Here is a 27,424-nt window from a genome sequence, read left to right as displayed (position 1 = left end):
GGGTGACCCATGACGCTCCTTCCCCACGGCAGCTAGTGTAACCGCGGTCCGGCTCAGGCCTGGTGGTACGGGCCCCGGCTGGCAACGCCTGAGAGGAACGAACGGGCCTTCGTTCTTTTTGAGTTGATGCTCTCTTTAAGAGCTCTCGCGCTGCTCGGACTGTCCCGAAGCCCGATCACCTCAGACCGTTCGGAGCTGGTTGGCGAGTTCTCTCCGGCTCGTACACGAGCGTGCAGGTCTGCGCGGCACAGCAGGCGGGGCTGCGCTCCCATCTCGCGTCTCCTCCTGGTGTCCGAACCTCTCCACCGACTGAAGGCTCCAAGCGCCAGGCTCCGGACTTCCGCGCAGCTCCTCGACCTCTCCAGACTCGCCTCCAGACCCAACTTGACTCGACTCGTTGAACTGGCGCTTTGCACGGCCCTTTATAGGGCTGGTGAGACGAGATCTGATCTCCGCCCTCTCACCTCTGACCTCTGCGCAGAAAGCGGACATGGCGGAAATCACCGACCCTCTGGATCCGATTCTCCGAGAGCGAGCCGACGTGTTTGAAATCATCACCCTTCGACCCCCACAGGCCCCGCCCCTTTCTCTCCTGTGATCCGTTTTCCGAGGCGAAGCTTCCACACAGAGCGGACATGGTAGAAATCACCAGACTTGCGCTCACAACGAAGCCCCCCGCGTCGGTTTGCAGCGACGCTGTTCGCTGGGGATTCGCCGCGGCTGGTGCAAAAATGGCGTCATTTCAGAGACGAAGGTGAGGCGATGTTTGTGGTGTGGAGATGTTTACGGTTGCTGGGGGAGTGGTGAGGATGGCGTGGTTGTTGAGAGGCAGGTGTGGTTGTGGTTGTTGTGAAGCGGTTGATGAGGGTGATGTTGGTGGTTGGTCCAAAATAACGATAGTGAAAGAAAAACGGCTATCTCAAAGTATCACAGCCCTGTGACACATAATTCCCATTAAACAATGGTGGGGAAATCTAACTGAACACAGACTTATCGATCTAACTGAACTAAGGACCTTTATGGTGTTCTGCGAATTTCCACAACCGTAACAATATATATAGATATAGATATGTACACACACACACACACACACACACACACACACACACACACACACACACACACACACACACACAGTTATTATTATGATTATTATTTATGTTTTATCTCAACGTGCAATCGTAATTCCCTATTGTAACATTCAAATCAACTTGTGCATTTGTTTGTAAACCCTGAATTGATGTGCTCAAATAATGATCACCTGTTTGTGTGCCCTCCCTTTGACCCCATCAAGGGTCGTGGTTCGTGCCTTGCAGAGAACATTATACCCAGGTTACAAATTGAGAATCCATCCATCCATCTCTTCACAGCTAGCCTGCTGATAGCACTACATTTGCAATATTGCACTCTTGAGACCTCCGCAAAGCACAGTGGTGTTGAGCTGATGTTGCCTCATCCTGCACATGTGATCGCTCGACCAGGAATGCACTTCAAACCTGTCTGTTGTCATACATCTCTGAATGGACACACACACTTTTGATATGAACAAATACTTTTCACCAACAATTATGCCTTGGATATGATGGACATCCCCCCCCCCCTCCAGGCTGGACACTGTGGAGAAATTGTATTAAATCATGCTTTTCTTGTCACAAAAATGTCGTTGGAGGAACAAGCAAATTCAGAAGAACACTCCATTAATCTGTATGTGGAACTCTAAAAGAAAACACAAAGACAAATAGAAAAAAACTTATTTGTCCAACCTCCATTCGCTTGATAGGGTTCTGCTCTGAAACCGACTCATGATGTAGGGTACCGAGGTTCAAATCCCATGTAACATATGTGAGCTTAATGTGCGTTGATGTCCTAATTCACATTTTAAAAGCACACTGATGTCTACCAATGTCTTTGTTCAGGATGTGGTATATACACATTTCCTGATGAGCCTAAGATAAATGCAAGTAAATATAACAGCTTCTTTAATAAACTTCTTCAAAATGTTTTGCTAAACTTCATGCTCTAAAGCAGTGTTTCTCAACCGGGGTTCCCCGAAACCCTAGGGTTCCGCAAGAAGTCGCGAGGGGTTCCACGAGAAACAGTAATAAATAGGCTAATGTATTTTTGAGTAGTTTTTGTTTGATTTAATATTCGTAATTTTACGATACACGTACAGCATATTGTTGGAAACTCCTTGGTTATTATAATAGAGGCTTCAACCTCTTATATTATTTACAATTATAACAACCATAGGGAATGTATTTAACGATGTCTATATGGTGCCAGTGTGAAACTGCCCTCACTGCTTTGTGGACGTCCTGTATGCAGCAGATTCGTGTATCATTGAGTGACTGACTGACTCAAGTACAGGTGATTTTTTTATGCAGGGGTTCCCTGAGACATGAAAACTATTTCAAGGGTTCCACAAGGGTATAAAGGTTGAGAAACCCTGCTCTAAAGTCTTGATACAAGGACTGAAATGGGGGGGGGGATTCATAAACGTGTTGATATTAGAAGATAGAGCAGACTGTGAGAGGAGCAAGATCTCAATGAGGGGGCTTCTTGAACAGTGTATTCATCAGTGATCTTGAAAATATGCAATATGTTTCACAGTCTGAAAAGTAACAACTGCCAATTGATTAAGTTATCATTGAGGATGATATAAGGTGGCGGTTGAAGCTTTGGAGGGAAGAGTGAGACAGCCTCTGGAAGATGATTCTATATATAGGAGAAGCATGGAATAAAAGAGTTGAGGTATATTTAATATGTATAACTATATGTGTATGCATATATACACCAGGACACTGACATTAGTGGGGATACATACCAGGAAAACCCTGCGAATGTTGAAACCGCAAATGTGGAGTCATTGTTTCAATGGAAAATGGGGGGATAGGTTTCCGGAGCAAGGACCGCTCGCCCATGGCGACGGAGCACGGACCGCTCGCCCATGGCGGCGGAGCACGGACCGCTCGCCCATGGCGGCGGAGCACGGACCGCTCGCCCATGGCGGCGGAGCACGGACCGCTCGCCCATGGCGGCGGAGCACGGACCGCTCGCCCATGGCGGCGGAGCACGGACCGCTCGCCCATGGCGGCGGAGCACGGACCGCTCGCCCATGGCGGCGGAGCACGGACCGCTCGCCCATGGCGGCGGAGCACGGACCGCTCGCCCATGGCGGCGGAGCACGGACCGCTCGCCCATGGCGGCGGAGCACGGACCGCTCGCCCAAGGGCGGCGGAGCACGGACCGCTCGCCCAAGGGCGGCGGAGCACGGACCGCTCGCCCAAGGGCGGCGGAGCACGGACCGCTCGCCCAAGGGCGGCGGAGCACGGACCGCTCGCCCAAGGGCGGCGGAGCACGGACCGCTCGCCCAAGGGCGGCGGAGCACGGACCGCTCGCCCAAGGGCGGCGGAGCACGGACCGCTCGCCCAAGGGCGGCGGAGCACGGACCGCTCGCCCAAGGGCGGCGGAGCACGGACCGCTCGCCCAAGGGCGGCGGAGCACGGACCGCTCGCCCAAGGGCGGCGGAGCACGGACCGCTCGCCCAAGGGCGGCGGAGCACGGACCGCTCGCCCAAGGGCGGCGGAGCACGGACCGCTCGCCCAAGGGCGGCGGAGCACGGACCGCTCGCCCAAGGGCGGCGGAGCACGGGACCGCTCGCCCAAGGGCGGCGGAGCACGGACCGCTCGCCCAAGGGCGGCGGAGCACGGACCGCTCGCCCAAGGGCGGCGGAGCACGGACCGCTCGCCCAAGGGCGGCGGAGCACGGACCGCTCGCCCAAGGGCGGCGGGGCACGGACCGCTCGCCCAAGGGCGGCGGGGCACGGACCGCTCGCCCAAGGGCGGCGGGGCACGGACCGCTCGCCCAAGGGCGGCGGGGCACGGACCGCTCGCCCAAGGGCGGCGGGGCACGGACCGCTCGCCCAAGGGCGGCGGGGCACGGACCGCTCGCCCAAGGGCGGCGGGCACGGACCGCTCGCCCAAGGGCGGCGGGCACGGACCGCTCGCCCAAGGGCGGCGGGGCACGGACCGCTCGCCCAAGGGCGGCGGGGCACGGACCGCACGCCCAAGGGCGGCGGGCCACGGCCCGCCCGCCCAAGGGCGGCGGGGCACGGAGCGCTCGCCCAAGGGCGGCGGGGCACGGACCGCCCGCCCAAGGGCGGCGGGCACGGACCGCTCGCCCAAGGGCGGCGGGGCACGGACCGCTCGCCCAAGGGCGGCGGGCACGGACCGCTCGCCCAAGGGCGGCGGGGCACGGACCGCTCGCCCAAGGGCGGCGGGGCACGGGACCGCTCGCCCAAGGGCGGCGGGCACGGACCGCCGCCCAAGGGCGGCGGGGCACGGACCGCTCGCCCAAGGGCGGCGGGGCACGGGCCGCTCGCCCAAGGGTGGCGGGGCACGGACCGCTCGCCCAAGGGCGGCGGGCACGGACCGCTCGCCCAAGGGCGGCGGGCACGGACCGCTCGCCCAAGGGCGGCGGGCACGGACCGCTCGCCCAAGGGCGGCGGGCACGGACCGCTCGCCCAAGGGCGGCGGGGCACGGACCGCTCGCCCAAGGGCGGCGGGCACGGACCGCTCGCCCAAGGGCGGCGGGGCACGGACCGCTCGCCCAAGGGCGGCGGGCACGGACCGCCGCCCAAGGGCGGCGGGGCACGGACCGCCGCCCAAGGGCGGCGGGCACGGACCGCCGCCCAAGGGCGGCGGGCACGGACCGCCGCCCAAGGGCGGCGGGCACGGACCGCTCGCCCAAGGGCGGGGGGGCACGGACCGCTCGCCCAAGGGGGGCGGGGCACGGACCGCTCGCCCAAGGGCGGGGGGGGACGGACCGCTCGCCCAAGGGCGGCGGGGCACGGAGCGCTCGCCCAACGGCGGCGGGCACGGACCGCCGCCCAAGGGCGGCGGGGCACGGACCGCCGCCCAAGGGCGGCGGGCACGGACCGCTCGCCCAAGGGCGGCGGGGCACGGACCGCTCGCCCAAGGGCGGCGGGCACGGACCGCCGCCCAAGGGCGGCGGGCACGGACCGCTCGCCCAAGGGCGGCGGGGCACGGACCGCTCGCCCAAGGGCGGCGGGCACGGACCGCCGCCCAAGGGCGGCGGGGCACGGACCGCTCGCCCAAGGGCGGCGGGCACGGACCGCTCGCCCAAGGGCGGCGGGGCACGGACCGCTCGCCCAAGGGCGGCGGGGCACGGACCGCTCGCCCAAGGGCGGCGGGGCACGGACCGCTCGCCCAAGGGCGGCGGGGCACGGACCGCTCGCCCAAGGGCGGCGGGGCACGGACCGCTCGCCCAAGGGCGGCGGGGCACGGACCGCTCGCCCAAGGGCGGCGGGGCACGGACCGCTCGCCCAGGGCGGCGGGGCACGGACCGCTCGCCCAAGGGCGGCGGGGCACGGACCGCTCGCCCAAGGGCGGCGGGGCACGGACCGCTCGCCCAAGGGCGGCGGGGCACGGACCGCTCGCCCAAGGGCGGCGGGGCACGGACCGCTCGCCCAAGGGCGGCGGGGCACGGACCGCTCGCCCAAGGGCGGCGGGGCACGGACCGCCGCCCAAGGGCGGCGGGCACGGACCGCCGCCCAAGGGCGGCGGGCACGGACCGCCGCCCAAGGGCGGCGGGCACGGACCGCTCGCCCAAGGGCGGCGGGCACGGACCGCTCGCCCAAGGGCGGCGGCGGGCACGGACCGCCGCCCAAGGGCGGCGGGGCCCGGCCCGCTCGCCCAAGGGCGGCGGGGCACGGCCCGCTCGCCCAAGGGCGGCGGGCACGGACCGCTCGCCCAAGGGCGGCGGGCACGGACCGCTCGCCCAAGGGCGGCGGGCACGGACCGCCGCCCAAGGGCGGCGGGGCACGGACCGCTCGCCCAAGGGCGGCGGGGCACGGACCGCTCGCCCAAGGGCGGCGGGGCACGGACCGCTCGCCCAAGGGCGGCGGGGCACGGACCGCTCGCCCAAGGGCGGCGGGGCACGGACCGCTCGCCCAAGGGCGGCGGGGCACGGACCGCTCGCCCAAGGGCGGCGGGGCACGGACCGCTCGCCCAAGGGCGGCGGGGCACGTACCGCTCGCCCAAGGGCGGCGGGGCACGTACCGCTCGCCCAGGGCGGCGGGGCACGTACCGCTCGCCCAGGGCGGCGGGGCACGGACCGCTCGCCCAGGGCGGCGGGGCACGGACCGCTCGCCCAGGGCGGCGGGGCACGGACCGCTCGCCCAGGGCGGCGGGGCACGGACCGCTCGCCCAGGGCGACGGGGCACGGACCGCTCGCCCAGGGCGACGGGGCACGGACCGCTCGCCCAGGGCGACGGGGCACGGACCGCTCGCCCAGGGCGACGGGGCACGGACCGCTCGCCCAGGGCGACGGGGCACGGACCGCTCGCCCAGGGCGACGGGGCACGGACCGCTCGCCCAGGGCGACGGGGCACGGACCGCTCGCCCAGGGCGACGGGGCACGGACCGCTCGCCCAGGGCGACGGGGCACGGACCGCTCGCCCAGGGCGACGGGGCACGGACCGCTCGCCCAGGGCGACGGGGCACGGACCGCTCGCCCAGGGCGACGGGGCACGGACCACTCGCTCTGAATGACGTGGCGTGGCAAAAGCGTCTGCAGTGAGTGAACGATTCACTCAGAATGACGTCACGTGATACCAGTATCAACAAGGGCACTCGGCAAGTGGCTTAAGCTGTTGCCTGCTCATCTGTGCATGTATCACGTTAGGTTCGGTTTTGGGTCCACGCATCGGGTCCTTGCAAACATTTTAACTTTTTTAATTTAACGTCCGTTTTTCACCAGATTTGCTTTGATTCTCTGTCGAGCACCTCGTGAAACCTCCGAAAATAGACAGATCTGGCAGACGCTCTGGATAGGCAGTCCCTCTGGGAGATAGGGCATGCGGTTGAGCAGTGAATGCATTAAATCATTTAACTCAATGAAGCTGGTTAATTTTGACACATTACTTAAGTTTTTTTTTTGTTCACTAAAAATAATTCTCCAAACAACAGAAAAAGATAAATTTAATGGTTTGGAAATTTCACATTTTCTTGTGTTTGTATGGAGAAGGAGGGAACATAGCCCAGCTTGCTTAAAGTAAATCGGTATATTGGCTTAGTTATAAGACTTGTTATTCCTTTAAATTAACAGATTTCACAACAGATTTCGACACTTACTTAGTCGGGACGATATCCGATCATCAAAACCAAAATAATATTTCGATGATTTACTGTAATTAGTCCGTGAGAGTCGATCGTGGAAAATCGTATCATATAAAGCATGAAATCGCTCCAACCTAATTTGGAAACTATAGTACAAATAAAAGTGATGTATACAGCGATTCATCGCTATGATGAAGAGGCGTTTGATAATGAGTGAGGAAAGTGAAGAAAACAAGCTCAAATGAGCTAAGATCCTCGTCCTCTTGATGACGTCATAAAAACGAATACGACGTCATTGTGATGTATCAGGTTTGCGATAAATTATCTGTGCTAATGCCCGGCTTGATTCCCGCAAACAAAATTCAAACAGCTTGCCTAGTTTTGGGAATAATGGTATAGGCGATTTCCATTAGCGACCATATTATGACGTCAACTTTTTTTCAAGGAAGAATTTCCAAAATCGGAGATGGTTACTGCCTGCGCGTGGACTTTCTGCATATACATGGCAAGTTTCACAAAGATCCGATAAAAACTCTGGGTTGTGAAACAAAAAATGTCAAAAAATAGGAATGACGTCATAAAAATTGATATGACGTCATAGTGATGTATCATATGTGCGGTAATTCATCTCTGCTAATGCCCTGTTCAATTCCCACAAACAGAATTCAAAAAGCTTGCCAAGTTTGAGATAATTTTTTCGGCGATTTCCATTAGCGGAGATATTTTGACGTCATAACTTTTTTTTCTCGGAGGAATTTTCACAACCAGATTTGGTTACTGTCTGCGCAGGGCATTTTTACATATACGTGCCAAGTTTCAGGAAGTTTCGATGAAAACTGTAGGCTGTGAAACAAAAAAGTCCACAAGAAGAAGATGAAGAACAACAACGTAAGTAAGACAGAGATCCTCCACGAGGATCGAAAAAAACATTATCATTAAGAAATCATTCTTGCCTGGTCCAAGTCGAGGCATGGTTGAGGACGAAAATCATGGATGCTACGGACCCCAGCGAGATTACCTAGGATACGCCTTCAGATTCCAGACAGCGAGGAGGCCAAGGATCACCTGATGAAGGATATAATTAAATAAGGCCAGAAATTATCTTCTAAAGTGGTATTTTACTTAACCCAAACATCCAATTTTCACTCTTGCACTTGCTTGGAGTTTTCTTAGTATGCATGCAAAGTTTCAGGCTGCGAGGTTTCATGGTTTTGTTGTTGTGGAGGATCCACACTAACATTTATGTGTGTGTATATATATATATATATATACATGTGTATATGTTATTCGTCTTTCGGCTGCTCCCGTTAGGGGTCGCCACAGCGGATCATCCGTTATGATCCGCATACTGATTTGGCATAGGTTTTACGCCGGATGCGCTTCCTGACGTAACCCTGGTCGCCTCTTACGACACAGGGAGAAGGATTGGGTTTCGCCATGATTCCGGGCTGCCTTACACCCTCTCATAGAGGCCCAGCGCAGAGCTCCCGTCCTCAAGCGATCCTCCAACCCAAGCCTCCAAGTAGCCGGATTACAGGTGCACGCCACTACGCCCGGTATACATGTGTACGTGTATGTATATATATATATATATATATATATATATATATATATATATATATATATATATATATATATATATATATATATATATTGTTACGAATTTGGGAATTCGATTGCACACAACATTCAGGTTCCTTTAGTCAGCTATGGCTCAGAAAGTGCCTGAAAATCAAGTTTCGTTCCACTCATGGGGGGGGGGGGTAGACAAAACCTTGATAATATGATAGTTTATATTCAAATACATACGTAAAGTTCTCCACTCAAATAGCTGCAGTTATTGTGTATTTTCATCTTGAAAATCGATGCATTCGCCGCGTTCTCTCATTTGAATTTTCTCCACACGGATCACGTGACGCCTCGACAGCCAATAGACGCTCCCCAGTGTATTATTCACCAGGACAATGTAGCGAATGAAGAAGTCAAACGTTTTACGTCTGTAAGATGGGATAAATGGAGAGAAAGTGTCAACAAATGGCTCGTCTTAGACAGTCACGAACGACGTTTCGCCGAGAGTGCCGGCGCGGGAGGACCAACTTCGATCATGGGCCGATTGTACCCGGAGTGCCGGTGTTAAGATTTCAAGCTACCCCCCCTCCCCCCCTTTCAAGTTACCTCCCGGTAATCTGAAATCGATTTCAAGTTACCCCCGGGGGTAGCTTGAAATCGATTTCATCCGACCCCCTACGATTTCACATTACCCCCCTCAAAACATTTATTTATGCAAGTTTATTTACAAAAAATAGTAATTTAATTGCTATTGAAAACTAATTCGGGAAAAACCATTGACCACGTGACTGCCTTTAAAGAGTTTGCAATGAATTTTGATTTTATTATGAATGATTTTATTTTAATATTGTTATTAATTGAAATCAGTATTTCTCATACAGTTATAGTTTTTGCCACATTTTTATGAAATCCTTCTTCGATATAGTTGATCCAAATAGACATACTGGCATATCTTTTAAACCAACTCAGACCATACTTACAATTATGGAAACAACGCAATAAAATCAATGTATAAGAAAGGCAATGAAAACAGCTTATTTTTAATTCACAATTTAGTTGTGGTGGTGGTGGTCGTATGGCAACTAAGCTGCCGGGGTAGCTCTCATTTCTTGAAGCACGACTGTGTCGCTGATGCAGTGCCCCTCTACCAGTACACACACTGGAACTGGTACTCATTTCACCGACCTCTGAAGGATGACAGGCTGAGTCAACCCCCTGGTGTTAATTTAGTGGACAATGGGGCTCGAACTCGGGACCCTAAGATCCCAAGCCACCACCCTAACCGCTAAGCCAACACCAGACTCCCAAGTGATAATGACTCAAGTGTTTACGGACTGACCGACTCAATGACTCACTCACTCATTCACTCACTCACTCAGCTACGGACACTGCTCGATCGCATAAGCTCACCTGACTAAAATCCAGGTGAGCTAAAAATGATAAAAGAATAAGGTGACAGAAAACAACGGTGAAGCAATTGAAAGCTTGACAGCACCTAAAGGTAAAAAGGAGCTTGTAATATTCCTGAGTATGGCTGGATGGCATCTGAGATTTTGTAAAAATTATCCAACATTGTGGTTCCTTTGATTAATCTGCTCAATAAAAAGACAAAACTTTGTATGGGATGTCAATTGTCAGGTAGCCTTTGCCAAAATTAAAGCCATACTTATGAGTTCTCCAGTTCTTGCCACACCAAATTTTCAGAAAAACTTAAAATTAGCGGTAGATGCTCGCGATGTGGGGGCTGGAACTGTTTTGCTGCAGGAAGATGCTGCAGGCATACATCACCCTGTATGCTATTATTCAAAGAAGTTTAACAAACACTAAAACTACTATTCTACAAGAGAAAAAGTCTCTTACTCTTCTGCAAGCTTTGGAACAGTTTGAAGTTTACTTACGTATAACTACCTTTCCAGTGGTTGTTCTCACAGATCCTAATCCCTTCAAATTCCTTCAGAAAAAGAATAATAAAAATCAGAGATTGATGAGATGGAGCTTGTCTTTGCAATAATTAAACGTGGAAATTACACGCATCAAAGGCAAAGATAATGTAATGCAGATGCTCTGTCAAGATCTGCATAACTCTGGGATTGTTCTTGTAGTCAGCTGGGAAGTATTATGGAGGATAAGCTGTTTTGATTTTGCATTTCTGAATTCTACTCATGGTTGTGGAATTTTTTTGTGTTTGGATTTTATGTTAAGGATAAGAAAGTTCTCGCTCTGTTCAAGCTTTCTTCCTTGAAGAGGAGTGTTACGGACATATCAATTGTTATTTTTTTCACCAGTGTTACGGACTAGAATAAACATGTAATTGTGCTGTGGTGGAGAGTTAATTGTACTGGGTAAAATTATTGTTTTTGCTGTTGAAAGTCCAGTTGGGTCACAACGAACCTTTCCAAGGCTGACTTGGCCTCGACAAGGATTGCAACATGAGAAAAGAGAAACCAATGGTGCCTCACCAATGACAACATGAGGTAAGAGAAAACACAAAAGGCTGCTCTGGCCTTGAGAACCACAACAAAATGAAGAGAAAAGGCTTGCTAGCAGTTTGAAACATAAACAACATACCAGCAGTTTGCGTAAAGCATGAGAGGAAAAATGGAGAACGAAAAGGAATGGAGCAAAGGGGAAAAAGGCATTCTCCTGAGCAACTCGATTTTATGTGGTGCATGAAAGGCACATTCTCCAGAGCCGCTGCACTGAATTTCATATGATGAAATTCATTATTAAAATAGACTCTAACAGTAAAGGGGCTGTCACACCTTGACGTTTTAGCCAGCGTATGCCGACGTATGAAAAATTTGGCGAATACGCTGGCACACGTCGAATACGTTATGGGTAAGTTTTTCATACGTTAAGAGCACGCTGAAGCACGCTGGCATACGTTGTAGTACGCCGAGCTCGTCGACAAATTTTGTGCATGCTCAAAAATTTCCGACGTATGCCAGCGTATGACTCACACGTTCCGCATACGCTGGCCATAAGTTGTCGGCACGTTATGCGATCGTTGACACACTTCGACACACGTTACTTGTAAGCTACACATAAGTCGAAATACATTGAGGTAATGTCTAGCGTACCCGAAACTTATTTCTAACCTATGAGTAACGTGCTTTGAACCTATGAGTAACGTATCTCCAACGCATATTGACGCATTTGACGTCTTCCGAACGACCACAGAACTTACTTTACGTGTTTCTAACTTACAGCTACCGTATAATGGCATATTGGCAGCGTTTAGGGGGATTGGTATATAAAATGGGCTTCACAGGAGGAACCCATCAGTGTTCCAGACTCCATGGTTTTTTTTTTTTCTTCGGCATGACGGTGATGTTGACACTTCAATGTCTAGTGCAGTTATGATTTTAATCGTCGAGCGGCAGCCTTTTAATAGGCTACACCACGTGATCGTCGGCGATACTCTGCCGCGCTATGCATAAGTTAGATTATCGTTGGGCATAAGTTGTGAACGCCGACAACACGCTAAGCATTCGTTGGTATAAGCTATCGAAACGTTCTGTGTAAGTTATGATGTGGATTTTTTTTAAACCCACCTTGTTGTGATCGTTGTCCTCCTGAAGGATTCTAACTGGCCGATTGTGGAATCCCATTTGACTTCAGACAGAGTTTAACGTTTGTCCGATTTGATTATAAAATCCTACAAAAACCCTATCGACACTGATAAAACTGATGTCCACACAAGTCCTTCCTTGTGAAACAATTTATTTTCTAATTATACACCATACACTTCTCACCCTTGTACAATGAACTTAAGAATCCCCATTTGATTGCAATATTATTTGGTTCTATTTCATTTATTCTTACTTTAGTTAACAGTTAGACCAACCCGATTCAATTCACTTCTACATTATATCAAAGAGTTTTATTCTAACTTGGTACTTGGTCAGTTCCAAGGAGTACAAGCCACTGAGAAACTATACTTCCTCACGTGCTTGCACTCCAAACTTTTAGATTTGAAAGCATTTTATACTTTCGTGAGAGAGAGGTTGGGGGATATTCACCCAGACTGTAGACGTGTCCTTTAGACGAAAAGCCACTTCGTACATTTTCTAAGCAAAGGTTCATTTATCAGCTCGGTCACTCTGCTCCAGAACAACACATTTCTTATCATTTAGGGCAAAAGTCTTTTGGCCAGAAATGACAGCCAAATCAACTTGCAGCATAAAAGTTACATTTCTGAAACTCCATTTGTTACAATTTAAAATACATTAATATAAATTTGTCCCCCACAGTTACTAATACGTTTTGCATATGTCCAACTCGTTAATATACGCCCAAAATTGAAAAAAAACATCAATAGTTCAGCGTACGCCAGAGTTTTAGATCAATTTTGATAGTTGCCATACGCTGGCTAAATCGTCAAGGTGTGACAGGGGCTTAAAGGAGGAATCGGAAATCTCCTGGATGCAAACCGAGGCTAGTTCAGCAACCCCATTCTCTGACTACGAGAACCAACTTCACCCTGCTGCACGGTGGTTGGTGGAGATTCAGCTTCACATCTTACGTCATACCTGGCAAGGTATCATAGCTGCTGAACTCCCTCCATTAGTCAAATCTACTGCTGTTGTCTCGAAGACGACTTCAAACTTGACATCTCTTCACTGGTGCATTATTGAGAAGGCAGCCTGGCCCATTCCTCCACTCTCTCCTCACTTGCTTACAGTCACGCATTGTCCTTCACAGCTTGGAGTGCCCGTCTTCAAACTTTCTCTGAGACTGCTTAACCTATGGATTCAGGTTTTGCTCGATGCTCCAGTGTCACAAGGCTTTCATCCTTTAAGGATTTTTATGATGCGGCTAGCCTGTCAGCATCATCCTGTGTGCACCCTTTGGACAAGATTCCTTTGAACGTGGTCACAGCCGACCCTTCACCCATTCACAACCTGCTGGGGTGTATTTTTACAAACTGTGAACCTGAAATAAGTTGGCGCATTGAGTCGTGAGTTAACTCCGAGCTGCATTGATATCTGTGACGCTTGTACTTTATTAATTTGAGGATTCTCAGGAAAGTCATTAAGGGTTGCTTTTAATCGGTATTATTGTTTTTAAAGAACTCAAATGCTCAGACCACCTCAATGCTAATCTATCCCTTGATACCCTACAAAACAGATATGATGTGTGTTTTTTTGACTTGCAATTTATAAAGCCGAAATCTACTTCCTCTTCATGCTTAGCCATGACTTTACACTCAGAAGTCGACCACCATATACGTACTGTCTACAGGTTATATGGTGATATGATTGAACTCAAACGTTGAATAATTTTAGATTTTCCAGAAATATGCCTGTTGATACATCCTTGGTGGTTGTAGTAATGCAAACCGAGATGGTTTCATGCTACGCCAACAGCCGAAAGACCTTAAGTTTGCCAGAAATTGGATGGGGTTTGTTTGAAGAACCCGAGTGTGGATCGAGCCCACAAAATGTTCGCTTTTGTGCTAATAACATTTAACAGAGCACTGTTATGAAACAACAGAATTTGGCTAAATCTTGTGTTTATCTGGCATGATTGAGAGAGGATGCCATCCCCACAATTAAGTGGAAGAAACGGCCATCGCTAGAAACTGTAAGGCAATCAGTACCCAGCTACCATCACATGTATTTTCTCTTCCTGTTGCAGTATGTATATCATCTACTCCTCCGAGAAGGTTTCACCAAGGAAGCCAAAACTTTCATGGTACCCCGCCCCCTTCCTTTCAAACCCCCACCCAGCACCACTCCCTGCTCCACCATCCCCCCCACAATCATCACCCTCTGCCCACCGAGCACCATTCTCCCTTCCACTGGGGCGGAAAATCAGCATAGCCACAGACACAGCACAGACACGCCACAGCACAGACACAAATGGCATCCCGGCAAAGTCTGAAACGAAACAATCCCTTAGCATTCCAGACACCTAGTCAGCCTGCGATGCTGGTACAAAGCATTCGTTGCCCATTTTGTTGGCAGCGTCCGAGTGTGCCTGGGCGGTGTCAGCTGTCGGGCGATGACGGTTATTTCTACTGGAGTAATAAAACTGATTTATCAATCAATACAAAATCCCTTATTACCAATCAATTGAACCGAAAAAGAAAACCTTCCAATCTGAAGGAAACATGTCCGGCATTTTCATTTTCACAAACACCTCCATCGTCACCATTTTCATCTGAATCATTCACATAAGGCTCAAAATTATTCGGCTCCATAATTCCCCCGAGAGCATTTCCATCACCAATTTTGACTCCACTAGTTTCTTCAAAATCCCACTGATCAGTTTCAACATAATGAGAACGTTCAGAGATGCGAATGATGGTGGCATCAATATTGGAATCCGAGCTCGAAATGCAGTTTCTCTATGTAAGCCGCCAAATAGATCAAGGTCGGTTCTGAGTGACGTCACTGGCAAAAATCTAAAATTGACACTTTTGAGATTTTTTTTCTGCACTCCGAGATTGGCAAAAATAATTCAAATTTATTTTTTCCTTCAAATTAGACCATGATTAATGATTTTCAGAAGAAAAAAAATTTTCATTTTAATTCAGCTGATAGACAGTAGTGATTCATAAATATCTATCTGTCTATATCTATCTCCAATTCCAGGTGTGTGTGTGTGTGTGTGTGTGTGTGTGTGTGTGTGTGTGTGTGTGTGTGTGTGTGTGTGTGTGTGTGTGTGTGTGTGTGTGTGTGTGTGTGTGTGTGTGACCGCTGTTTCTCGACAACCACTGGTCCGATCTAATTGAAACTTGCCAGGTATATTGCTGGGGACCTGAGTATGTGCCTTCTTAAGGTTTGATATTAATCGGACAAGTGCTTCCCAAGTTATGGCCATCTATTTACCAAACCAATAACAGGACACGTTGCTGCGTAGGCGTGACCGATGCGCCATTTAGTTACCAATGACAGGACACGTTGCTGCATAGGCATGGCTGTTGGGGAAGAGATCCTCAGCCGCGTTCCCCATTACGGGTTACAACGTACGGACTTCCGGATGGTGATGACCTACTGTATTCTAATAATTTGTCGATTTCTTATGCACATTTATAGATAAACACAATGCCCCAATCCAGTCGTCGTTTACGAGAACGAAGGAACGGCCTGTGTAGTTGTTTGAAAGTTGTTTTTTTTTTGTTTTTTGCACGTACGACCCACACGTACAGCCACACATGTACGGCCACGCATGTACGGGCATGCACGTACGGGCACGCGAGAGCGAAGGAAGGGCCTGTCTGGTTGTTTCTAGCATGCGGTTTGAAAGTTTGTTTTTTTTGGTTTTTTTTGCACGTACGGCCAAGCACTTACAGGCACGTACTAGTATTACTAAAACTCTCATCATGTATGTATGTATGTATGTTCCCAAAATACAGCAAAAATGGTGCATGACAACGCAAAAGTTTTAGGGTCACCTTGCTCACCATTCGCCTGCGGTGTGCAATTTCAAGTTTCATTCAAATCGGGCAACGAAAAAAATTATTAAAAAATCAATTCCCGATTCAGTCAAGTACTGTTCGGGAGTATTTGATCAATGCAAACAACCTCAGCGGTATAGTTCGCTGGAGCTATGCCTTTCGTCTTTGTTTTTAATGATTTTTTTTTTCATCAACCGCTTTTACAACGGGTTCACGGGTTGTCTAGTTACTTATAAAATTATCTTTCAGTTTCTTGTCAGACTCTGGTTTCACCCATAAAACAACACAAAGGGCAAATTGGTGTAAATTTCTTTTCTGCCATGACATCCTCCAGTTAACTGGTGCAGTCGCATTGGTGCCTCGAGGTGGACACGTAACAGGGTGTATAATGTAAATGTTCTGATGGTATAAAGGTGTATAATGTAAATGCTTTGTTGGTATAAGTGTGTATAATGTAAATTTTTTGCTGGTATAAGGGTATGTAATGTAAATGTTTTGTAGATACAAGGGTGTGTAATGTAAATGTTTTGTTGCAAAAAGGGTATATAATGTAAATGTTTTGTTGGTATAAGGGTGTATAATGTAAATGTTTTGCTGGAAAAAGGGTGTGTAATGTAAATGTTTTGTTGATACAAGGGTGTGTAATGTAAATGTTTTGATGGTACAAGGGTGTATAATGTAAATGTTTTTGTTGGAATAAGGGTGTATAATGTAAATGCTTTGTTGGTATAAGTGTGTATAATGTAAATGTTTTGCTGGTAGAAGGGTGTGTAATGTAAATGTTTTGTTGATATAAGGGTGTGTAATGTAAATATATTGTTGGTATAAGGGTGTGTAATGTAAATGTTTTGTTGGTATAAGTGTGTATAATGTAAATTTTTTGCTGGCATAAGGGTGTGTAATGTAAATATTTTGTTGATACAAGGGCGTGTAATGTAAATGTTTTGTTACAAAAAGGGTATATAATGTAAATGTTTTATTGGAATCAGGGTGTATAATGTAAATGTTTTGCTGGTATAAGGGTGTGTAATGTAAATGTTTTGTTGATATAAGGTTGTGTAATGTGAATGTTTTGTTGGTATAAGGGTGTATAATGTAAATGTTTTGTTGGTATAAAGGTACATAATGTAAATGTTTTGTTGGTATAAGTGTGTATAATGTAAATGGTTTGATGGTATAAGGGTATATAATGTAAATGTTTTGCTGGTATAAGGGTGTGTAATGTAAATGTTTTGTTGATATAAGGGTGTGTAATGTAAATGTTTTGTTGGTATAAGGGTATATCATGTAAACATTTTGCTGGAATAAGGGTATATAATGTAAATGTTTTGATGGTACAAAGGTGTATAATGTAAATGTTTTCCTGGTACAAGGGTGTGTACGGTAAATGTTTTTGTTGGAATAAGGGTGTATAATGTAAATGTTTTGCTGGTAGAAGGGTGTGTAATGTAAATGTTTTGTTGATATAAGGGTGTGTAATGTCAATGTTTTGTTGGTATAAGGGTGTATAATGTAAATATTTTCTTGCAAAAAGGGTATATCATGTAAATGTTTTCCTGGTATAAGGGTATATAATGTAAATGTTTTGATGGTATTAGGGTGTATAATGTAAATGTTTTCCTGGTATAAGGGTGTGCAATGTCAATGTTTTGTTGGAATAAGGGTGTATAATGTAAACATTTTGTTGGTATAAGGGTGTATTATGAAAATTTTTCCTGGTACAAGGGTGTGTAATGTAAATCTTTCCCTGGAATAAGGGTGTGTAATGTAAATGTTTCCCTGGAATAAGGGTGTACAATGTAATTGTTTTCCTGGTATAAATGTTTTCCTGGTACAAGGGTGTATATAATGTAAATGTTTCCCTGGAATAAGGGTGTATAATGTAAATGTTTTCCTGGTATAAAGGTATATAATGTAAATGTTTTGTGGGTATCAGGGTGTATCATGTAAATGTTTTCCTGAAATGAGGGTATACAACATAAATGTTTTGATGGTATAAGGGTGTATTATGTAAATGTTTTTCTGGTATGAGGGTGTATAATGTAAATGTTTTGATGGTATAAGGGTGTATAATGTAAATGTTTTGTTGCAATAAGGGTATATCATGTAAATGTTTTCCTGGTATAAGGGTGTGTAATGTAAATGTATTGTTGGAATAAGGGTGTATAATGTCAACATTTTGTTGGTATAAAGGCACATAATGTAAATGTTTTGTTGGTATAAGGGTGTATGATGTAAATGTTTTCCTGGTACAAGGGTGTAAAATGTAAATGTTTTCCTAGAATAAGGGTATATAATGTAAATGTTTTCCTGGTATAAAGGTGTATAATGTAAATGTTTTGTTGGTATAAGGGTGTATTATGTAAATATTTTCCTGAAATGAGGGTATACAATATAAATGTTTTTATGGTATAAGGTTGTGCCATGTAAATGTTTTGATGGTACAAGGGTGTATAATGTAAATGTTTTCCTGGTACAAGGGTGTGCATGGTAAATGTTTTGTTGGAATAAGGGTGTATAATGTAAATGCTTTGTTGATATAAGTGTGAATAATGTAAATGTTTTGCTGGTAGAAGGGTGTGTAATGTAAATATTTTGTTGATATAAGGGTGTGTAATGTCAATGTTTTGTTGGTATAAGGGTGTATAATGTAAATGCTTTGTTGGTATAAGTGTGTATAATGTAAATGTTTTGTTGCAATAAGGGTATATCATGTAAATGTTTTCCTGGTATAAGGGTGTGTAATGTAAATGTATTGTTGGAATAAGGGTGTATAATGTCAACATTTTGTTGGTATAAGGGTGTATGATGTAAATGTTCTCCTGGTACAAGGGTGTAAAATGTAAATGTTTTCTTGGAATAAGGGTATATAATGTAAATGTTTTCCTGGAATAAGGGTATATAATGTAAATGTTTTCCTGGTATAAAGGTATATAATGTAAATGTTTTGTTGGTATAAGGGTGTATCATGTAAATGTTTTCCTGAAATGAGGGTATAAAATATAAATGTTTTGATGGTATAAGGTTGTATCATGTAAATGTTTTCCTGGTATAACGGTATATAATGTAAATGTTTTGATGGTATAATGGTGTTCATGTAAATGTTTTCCTGGTATAAGGGTGTGCAATGTAAATGTTTTGTTGGAATAAGGGTGTATAATGTAAACATTTTGTTGGTATAAAGGTACATAATGTAAATGTTTTGTTGGTATAAGGGTGTATGATGTAAATGTTTTCCTGGTACAAGGGTGTAAAATGCAAATGTTTTCCTGGAATAAGGGTATATAATGTAAATGTTTTCCTGGTATAAAGGTATATAATGTAAATGTTTTGTTGGTATAAGGGTGTATCATGTAAATGTTTTCCTGAAATTAGAGTATACAATATAAATGTTTTGATGGTATAAGGGTGTATAATGTAAATGTTTTGATGGTACAAGGGTGTATAATGTAAATGTTTTCCTGGTATAAGGGTGTATAATGTAAATGTTTTGATGGTATAAGGTTGTATAATGTAAATGTTTTGATGGTACAAGGGTGTATAATGTAAATGTTTTGATGGTACAAGGGTGTATAATGTAAATGTTTTGATGGTATAAGGGTGTATAATGTAAATGTTTTGATGGTACAAGGGTGTATAATGTAAATGTTTTGTTGGTATAAAGGTATATCATGTAAATGTTCTGTTGGTATAAGTGTGTATAATGTAAATGTTTTCCTGGAATAAGGGTATATAATGTAAATATTTTCCTGGAATAAGAGTGTATAATTTAAATGTTTTGTTGGAAAAAACGGTATATAATGTAAATGTTTTGTTGGTGCAAGGGTGTATTATGTAAATGTTTTGCTCGTACAAGGGTATATAGTGTATATGTTTTCTTCAATGGTATATGAGGGTGTATAATAATGTAAATGTTTTGTTTTTTTGAGGTTTTATTTTGTAAATGATTTGCTGGTACATGAGGGTGTAAAATGTAAATGTTGAAGGTGTATTCCATTTTTGTCATTCTATCATTTGAGGAATTTAAACCTCCCCACATTTGTTTGTCTTTTTGGAACTTTCTTTGCCAACCACAAGAAAACTGGTCTGAAATGATTGCAGCACTACAGTACTTGTGGTATTGGGAGTTAAATGAATATTGATGAATGTATGATGGACCGGAACTGACGAGGCAGAACCGAGAGCGACGTCAAAGAGTTGTGGATAAGGACAGCAGGAGATGCCATTAAAAATGGTTGAGCTGAAGATCCTTCATTTGGGCTGTCTTTGCTACACAACATATTGGTGATGAGGATGGCTCACCTTGCTCTTACACCACCTGCTGCATTCTTACTAAGTCCAGGTGAGCCTTCGATACCTTTTACCTAATAACAAGGAAATCCAACACAGGTGGAGACCATTCAGCCCATCATGCCTGCACGAACACCATACCAACCTATCTCCACAAGATCTAAGGAATAAAATAGAAAAAAAAATCTCAATTGGCACACATGTTTGAAAAAGTCATGCTGGCGGCAAACGACGACGCACTTTCTGATGCGAGAAAACACACGTTGCTTCTACACTGCCGAGGAACTGAAGGGCAGTGTTTATTCTATACTCTCCCAGTTGATGGGGACACGTACTCTGCTGCTGTCGGTGCATGAACAGCCTTTTTCATGTCAAAAGTGAACGTCGTTTTCGAATGATACAAGTTTTGTCAACAAGCACGAAGGCCGGGTGAATCGACTGCTCAGTTTGTTGCTGCTTTACGTGAGATTGCAGTTAATTGCGAGTTCAGTGACTTCTCTGATGAAATTATACAAGATTTTCTCGTGGAAAAAACACCCTTACAGCTCGTATATGTGAATGGTTGCTTTGGAACCAGAGCTTGCATTGCAGAAAGCCCTCGTAATGGCGGGACAAATCGAATCAGCCATGGTGGAAGCAAAAGCGATTACATGCGGCATGTCGATGTCTTTTTAGGATGTAAATACAATACCAACACGGGGCAATACATATGCGACCCCATCCACAGGGACACATCGCATGAACCTGCAAACCCAAAATTTTCACAAGCTCGACAGGTACTCCAAGAGAGTACTTGTTATCGTTGTGGATCTGCAATGCACTTAGCCAATTACCCCAGATGCCCTGCAAAAGATGTAAATTGCAGGCAGTGTGGCAAAAGTGGACATTTCGTTAAAGTATGTCACAATAAAGACCACAAATACCAAGTGCAGGAAGTGAGTGCACCAGATGTGACTGTTTTAAGCATAAACACACAAGCCTCTGAACAAATTATAGGGAACCTATTTTGTGATGTTCGTCCTTGCACACCTGATGGACAGTAATGCTCAGCTAAATTGCTGGTGGACAACACAGGTTCAGTCATTTCCATACTTCGAGTTTACCGACCTGAAGCATATCAAGAATGCACTTCTTACAGAACCAAAATTACACTTGACGACTTACCAAAAAAAAAAAAAAAAAAAACGATCACTGTAGTTCGTTGTCTTCAAGTACAGGTGCGACGACCATGATTCTGTGCCTGCCGATTTCTTTATTGTGCCTTCTGGAACACCTAAACTCGGCATGGACCTCTTCACTGCTCTCGGACTGAATATTGTTAATGGATGTGTTACTCCTACATTAGTGCTAAGTACCTCTGTGCATCAAACATTGGCTTGGCAGACATCTAATCCTAACGTCACTGGAACTCTAGGCTGTGCAAAAGGATTTGTAGACAGAGTGAAGATAAGGCCCGATGTGGTGTCAATCCAGCAGAAGTTTCGCCGTTTATCTTTTGCTGTCCGTGATGCTGTCTCGCAAGAAGTGAAAACACTTGACGAAGTGGGTATCATTGAGAGAATAGACTCTTCCAATGGGTTTCACCATTGGATATGCATAAGAAATGCATTCGTTATGCATAAGAAAACAGGAGGTATACGACTGTGTGTGGATCTTCGTGAACCCAATAAGGCGATCGTAATAAACATTCATCCACTCCCACATATTGAGGAGGTATTCGCGGAATTTCGGGGAGCGAGAATGTTCTCTACTCTTGATCTTCAGAGTGCATACCATCAAGTGCCCTTGCATGATGAATGCAGACGGCTTTAATAACACACGAGGGACTTTTCTGTTTTTGCCATGTTTCTTATGGTCTTGCTTCTGCTCCCAGTGCATTCCAGTGAATGATGTCACAGATCTTAGCTGGTCAGGAAGGCATCCAGTGTTACCTATATGACATAATTATGTTTGCTTCGTCTCCTGAGAAACATGAGGAACGTCTTCAAGCTGTTTTGAATTGTATGGATCAAGCAGGCTTAAAACTGCATTATGACAAATGTCATTTCAGGAAGCCTGAACTTTCTTTTCTGGGTCACGTGATCTCAGAAAAGGGCATGAGCCCAAACACCGAACAAGTGGTGGTAGCAACACAAGCACCCCCCCCCCAAAGGATGCATCCGCTCTGCGTTCTTTTCTGGGTTTGACTTCTTGGTACTCCAAATTCATTCCAAGTTATGCGACAGTCGTGGAGCCACTTCGTGCCTTACTGTGCAAGGATGCTGACTTCTCCTGGACTGAGGCTGTGAACACTCTATTTGAAAGGGTAAAAAAAAATTGATTGCTAACAGCCCTGCACTTGCTTTGTTTGACCCTACTCTGACCACCATTGTGACCACAGACACATCTGATTATGGACTCGGAGCAGTGCTCACTCAACTTCATGAGGATTCTACAGAGGAAATAGTAGCATTTGCCTCATGATCGCTCACACAATGTGAACGCAAGTACTCTACAGCACTCACCTGCATCTGGGTAACTGAGAAATGGCGTACTTACCTGTGGGGTTGGAAATTTATCCTGCGTACAAACCACAGTCCACTGACCACACCACTGTCTTTGAAAGGTCTTGGTCGAGCTGCAATGACAATTTCACATTGGTCTGCACGCTTACCGTCGTTTAACTACGAAATTGTGTACAAACCCGGCCATCAAAATGTGACTGTGGACTGTTTATCAGGGTTACTACTCCCCATGACAGAACCCAACCACGAACCGGATGTTGAAATGGTGGCTTTAGTGTCCGGTGACTGCGCTGCTGCACCTGTGGAACAATTCAAGGAAACTTACAATAGATGCCCTATTCTGCAGAAGGTGTGAGGATATGTCTCCAGAGGATGGCCTTGCACTGTGAAGGGCATTGACCCAAATGTACTTCCGGATTTTCGCATTCGGAATGAACTGGCTGTACAGGAGGATTACTTGATTCGGGGCACTCACCGTGTGATAGTGCCGACAGAACTTCAACCCAAGATAATCCAGCTTGCCCATGATACGCATCAAGGTATTGTAAGGACTGAACAAAGGCTGCGTGACCTCTACTGGTGGCCAGGGATGGACTCCCAAGTGGAAGTTGCCATCAAGTCGTGTATTACTTGCCAAATTCATGTTAAAACAGCTGTCACTCGGGTTCCACCTTTGCAACCAGTTCCGCTTCCAAATAGCCAAATGGACTTTCGCTATGCCATTACCTCAATCGATTACTTCAGCAAATGGCCAGAAGTAGCTTTTACGTACCAAGTAACATCTGCTAGTTATCAAGTTCCTGACTACAGTATTCAGTCGTGAAGGAAATCCACGGGAACTTATCTCTGACGATGGATCTCAGTTTGTTTCAACTGAGTTTGAAACATTCCTGCAGGAAAGAAACATCAAACATTGCTGTAGTTCTATCCATTACCCACAAGTCAACGGGGAGATAGAACGATTCAACAGTGTTTAAGGACTGTTGACATACTGCAAGTCTCGAAGGGAAGCCCTGGAAATCATTCGTACCCGACTTCTTGCAAACGTATCGAGCTACAAGGCATGAAACAACTCATCAGACCCCTGCTGAACTTTTACACGGACGGACGTACATTGCACCCCAAGTTCCACGTTGGGGACCGTGAAATCAACGTACCTGCTGCTAGACTCAAGGATGTGAGACACATAGCCGGTCTTCACATAGCTTCTTCTTCTTCCTCTTCTTTGCGCGTTCCGATGTGCCGCGTGATGCAAATCTCTGGACTTGCTCCGCAGAAGGGCGGTGCTTCCCTGTTCATTTCTGTTCAACAGAAACAAGAGAAATCTAAACGACATGCAGACAAGCGTCGGGGAGCGAAACCTTCGGCCTTCCAATGTGGTTCTTTCGTGAGTGTTCGGAAACCTGTTCTTCACCAGAAAGAACAAAACAAGTTTACCAAACCCCTCAACATCAGTGAACAGAGAGGTCCTGCTCCCTTCACTCTCTCTGATGGGAAAGTGTGGAATGCAATTCATGTAGCACCTGCAATTGACACCTCAAATGGACTTTCTGCTGGAAGTACGACGGATTCTGAGAACTTTCGGGCACGTAGCCCTGTCCAACAAATGCCTCCACAAGTTTTACCCCAGGTGTTCGGCGTGGGATGGGATATCGTTGAGCCCCGAAATGGACCAAGGACTTTGTCATGTGAAATGTCACCTTGCATTACATGCTCTCTATTTTATTGATTTCGTAAGTATATTGATGACTTCCGTCCTCTGTTTGTGTGTGTGTGTGTGTGCGTTTGTTTGTAGGCACGATAACTCGAGAACGGAAGAAGCTACCAATGTCAAATTACACCACGTGATTTAGGAGGGTGATGGCGAGTGCTGATTAAATTTTGGTCAAAATCGGTCTCAGGTCAAGGTCACAGTGAGGTCAAATATTCGATTTTTGATGGTTTGGTACAGAATCATCGTAGAAACTTCTGGTTTGCGTCTCTACCTTCTCTGGAGACAGCTTTTATTAGACAAGGTCAGAGGTCAAGTTGACGATTTCGTAAGTACCAGTCTATGAATGCTTGTTTATTATTTTTTTTTTGGAGGGGGGGGGTCATTACCAGTTGTTATTTTCACGAAAAAAGGAATATGTGGTATAGGGAGTTAAATGAATAGTCATGAATACATGATGAGGCGGAACTGATGACCCGAGGCCTTGATCACTTGCAAAGCAGTCTATACGGAACGGCTGGCTTAACAAGCTGCTTGCTAACGGACACACCACCTGATGAACATGCACTGCCAATATTGGGATATTAGGACCGTTTTAATTAAATAATTCCCAGGTGTACTTTGGTCGGGTGAAGGGAGAATTGGGAACAGTTCGTGTACACCAAGCACTTGGCGGGTGGTGAATTCCGCCAGAATTGCGTACGTAATAAGTCGACTACTTTTTAAACAATGGCGTATTTTGAATGCGTCGTTTCGTTCGTGAAAAAAAAAAACAACAAAAAAAACAACAAAAAAAACATTGTACATGCGTCGTAGTCAATTAAACAGAGGAAAGGTTGTCGTTAAAATTGCAAATACATTCATGATTACCTCATTTCGGCGATGAAGCGCGGTCACCTCAGGTGCCTACGACCACGTGACACCCGAGTGAGACCCCAACTGTCCGCAAACCGATGACGCTCTCGATATCATGTTACTCTGTGGACGGTCCACTCATTATCGGCCGTATAATCAGAATGGTACGACAGACGAGTTTAAAAAAAAAAAAAAATCTCGGGGGTGGGGGGGGGAGGTGAATTTTATGGGCGACGGAAGCCCCGCCCTTCTGCGGAGCAAGTCCAGAGATTTGCATCACGCGGCACACCGGAACACGCAAAGAAGAGGAAGAAGAAGAATCTATGTGAAGACCGGCTCCATTGGTGAGGAAGAAGAAGAAGAAAGAAAAAAAAGAAAGGACAAGAGGAAGAAGATGCGGCGAGGGTGATAGTGGGTGATGTGAAGGAGTAAAAGAATCGGCACCTCGACGAGGCCAGAGGGGCCTCGAGGCCAAGTGTGCCGTTCTCGGATCACGGAGCGAGCGCAAGCCGAGCTCCCGTCGCGGCCTGCCGGGTTGGCGTCGCCTGAGCCTGCACGATCTCGGCCGATCGGGACGACGCGTATGAATCTCGTTCTCACTGAAAGCCCCAGTAAGCGCGGACAGCCGGGGGAGCAGAGAGCGGGACAGGTTGGTGGTGATGGTGCTCGGCGGGAGCGGAGGGAAGATGGTTCCTCACGGCGCGGCACGGTTCGTGCTGGCGCTCGTACTGCGGATGATGATTTCTCCGGCACGCGGGTAAGGCTCGGCCTGCTTTTTTTTTTCCGCACGGACGCACTCCATTTCACGGAACACCAATTACATCGCACCCCACAGCCGCATGCACCTGATGGCTCTCATCATGAGTTCACCCATAACTTTACGTTGGAGTGACGTTCGAAGGACCGTAAGTTTTATTGATTGTGATTGTAATCGTGCGTGCGTGCGTGCGTCTGTCACCTGGCGGACTGCTTCGTGTGCGTTTTCAATTCTCCATTCGCGGAGAGGCTGGGACAAAATAACGATGATCCCCCCCCCCACACTTGCCCCGCCCCCTCGCATCCTCCTCGACACCCCCCCACTCCCCCGGTGCTTTTGATCGATCACCACAAATCCAGGCGTCGTGGTGACCATGCCAAGAAAGGTGTTGCACGTTCCTGTTGTTCCACCTGCCCAGAGTGTGGAGTGCCACATGTCCCCTTGTCACCCATCCCCACGTGCATGGTGCCACTAGTCCCCCCCACCCCTGCACGCAGGATAACACACATTCCTGTGCCTGGCAACATGTGTACCTTCGCCACCTGTGAGTGCATTGTGTCCCCCTTACCTGCGTTCTGCTGAGTGTGGGTGAGGTGTGCTGCTGCATCTGTTGATGTGATTTTCTGTGCTACCTGTCCTTGACGTTGAGGTGCTGTGCATACCTGGGTGAGCATCGTCATGTGTGTTTTTGCCGCACACCCTTAAGTGCCGGCGTGCATCGCGTTCCTGCACTGCCCACCCTTGGTTGAGGGGCTCCACCTGTCCTCTGCACATTTGCTAGAGGCATAGGGGCATTTTGCTGTCTGTCATGAGGTGTGGGGTACAGCTTGCTACTATATCTGGTGCTGTGCTTCTCTGTGCCACCTGCTCTTGACTGCAAGGCATCGTGCATCCCTGCACGGACCACCCAAGGGTGAGTGTGGTCGTGTGTGCTTTTTGCCGTCCACAATTATGTGTGGGAGGGCACCATGTTCCTGTGTCATCCGCTCTTGGTTGTGGGTTGCCGTCTTCTTGAGTGCCCACTCTTGGTTGAAGGGTGCTGCCTGTCCCTTGCACATTTCACCGCTTGGTGTCCGGTGCCTTTGGCACCATGCGTTTCTGCGCCAGGCACCACAAGTTGGCGGATGCCTCTCAGTTCCCATGTGGGGTTGTGCATGTTCCTGAGCTTCGTGTGGGCCTCTGTAGTTATAATGA

At 47.4% G+C, this 27,424-nt stretch overlaps 3 protein-coding genes across 11 annotated transcripts in view; 2 read left to right on the top strand and 1 right to left on the bottom strand.

Moving 5' to 3' along the window:
* LOC147010952 (phospholipid-transporting ATPase VD-like) overlaps positions 1-2,010 on the top strand; it is a 180,233-nt gene extending 178,223 nt beyond the window's left edge. For all 9 annotated transcript variants that reach the window (XM_085860336.1, XM_085860338.1, XM_085860339.1 and 6 more), the window contains one exon: positions 1,295-2,010. In XM_085860336.1, coding sequence (XP_085716462.1) covers positions 1,295-1,382 — 88 coding nt within the window. In that variant the 3' untranslated portion in view covers positions 1,383-2,010. The remainder of the gene's footprint in view (positions 1-1,294) is intronic.
* Positions 1-25,610, bottom strand: part of LOC147010951 (uncharacterized) — a 42,878-nt gene extending 17,268 nt beyond the window's left edge. The window contains exon 1 of the mRNA XM_085860323.1: positions 25,489-25,610. The gene's annotated coding sequence lies outside the window, so the exon portion shown is untranslated. The remainder of the gene's footprint in view (positions 1-25,488) is intronic.
* A 103-nt stretch (positions 25,611-25,713) lies between these two features.
* The window catches only part of LOC147010950 (gamma-aminobutyric acid receptor subunit gamma-2-like), a 101,894-nt gene continuing 100,183 nt past the window's right edge, over positions 25,714-27,424 (top strand). Inside the window, exon 1 of the mRNA XM_085860340.1 lies at positions 25,714-26,230. Within this exon, the coding sequence (XP_085716466.1) occupies positions 26,133-26,230 (98 nt within the window). The 5' untranslated portion in view covers positions 25,714-26,132. The remainder of the gene's footprint in view (positions 26,231-27,424) is intronic.

The sequence above is a fragment of the Eptatretus burgeri genome, chromosome 16 (assembly GCF_056783735.1).
Source record: "Eptatretus burgeri isolate ZD-2024b chromosome 16, Ebu_testis_v1, whole genome shotgun sequence".
NCBI classification, from domain to species: Eukaryota; Metazoa; Chordata; class Myxini; order Myxiniformes; family Myxinidae; genus Eptatretus; species Eptatretus burgeri.
This window is presented reverse-complemented; position numbering and strand designations above follow the sequence as displayed.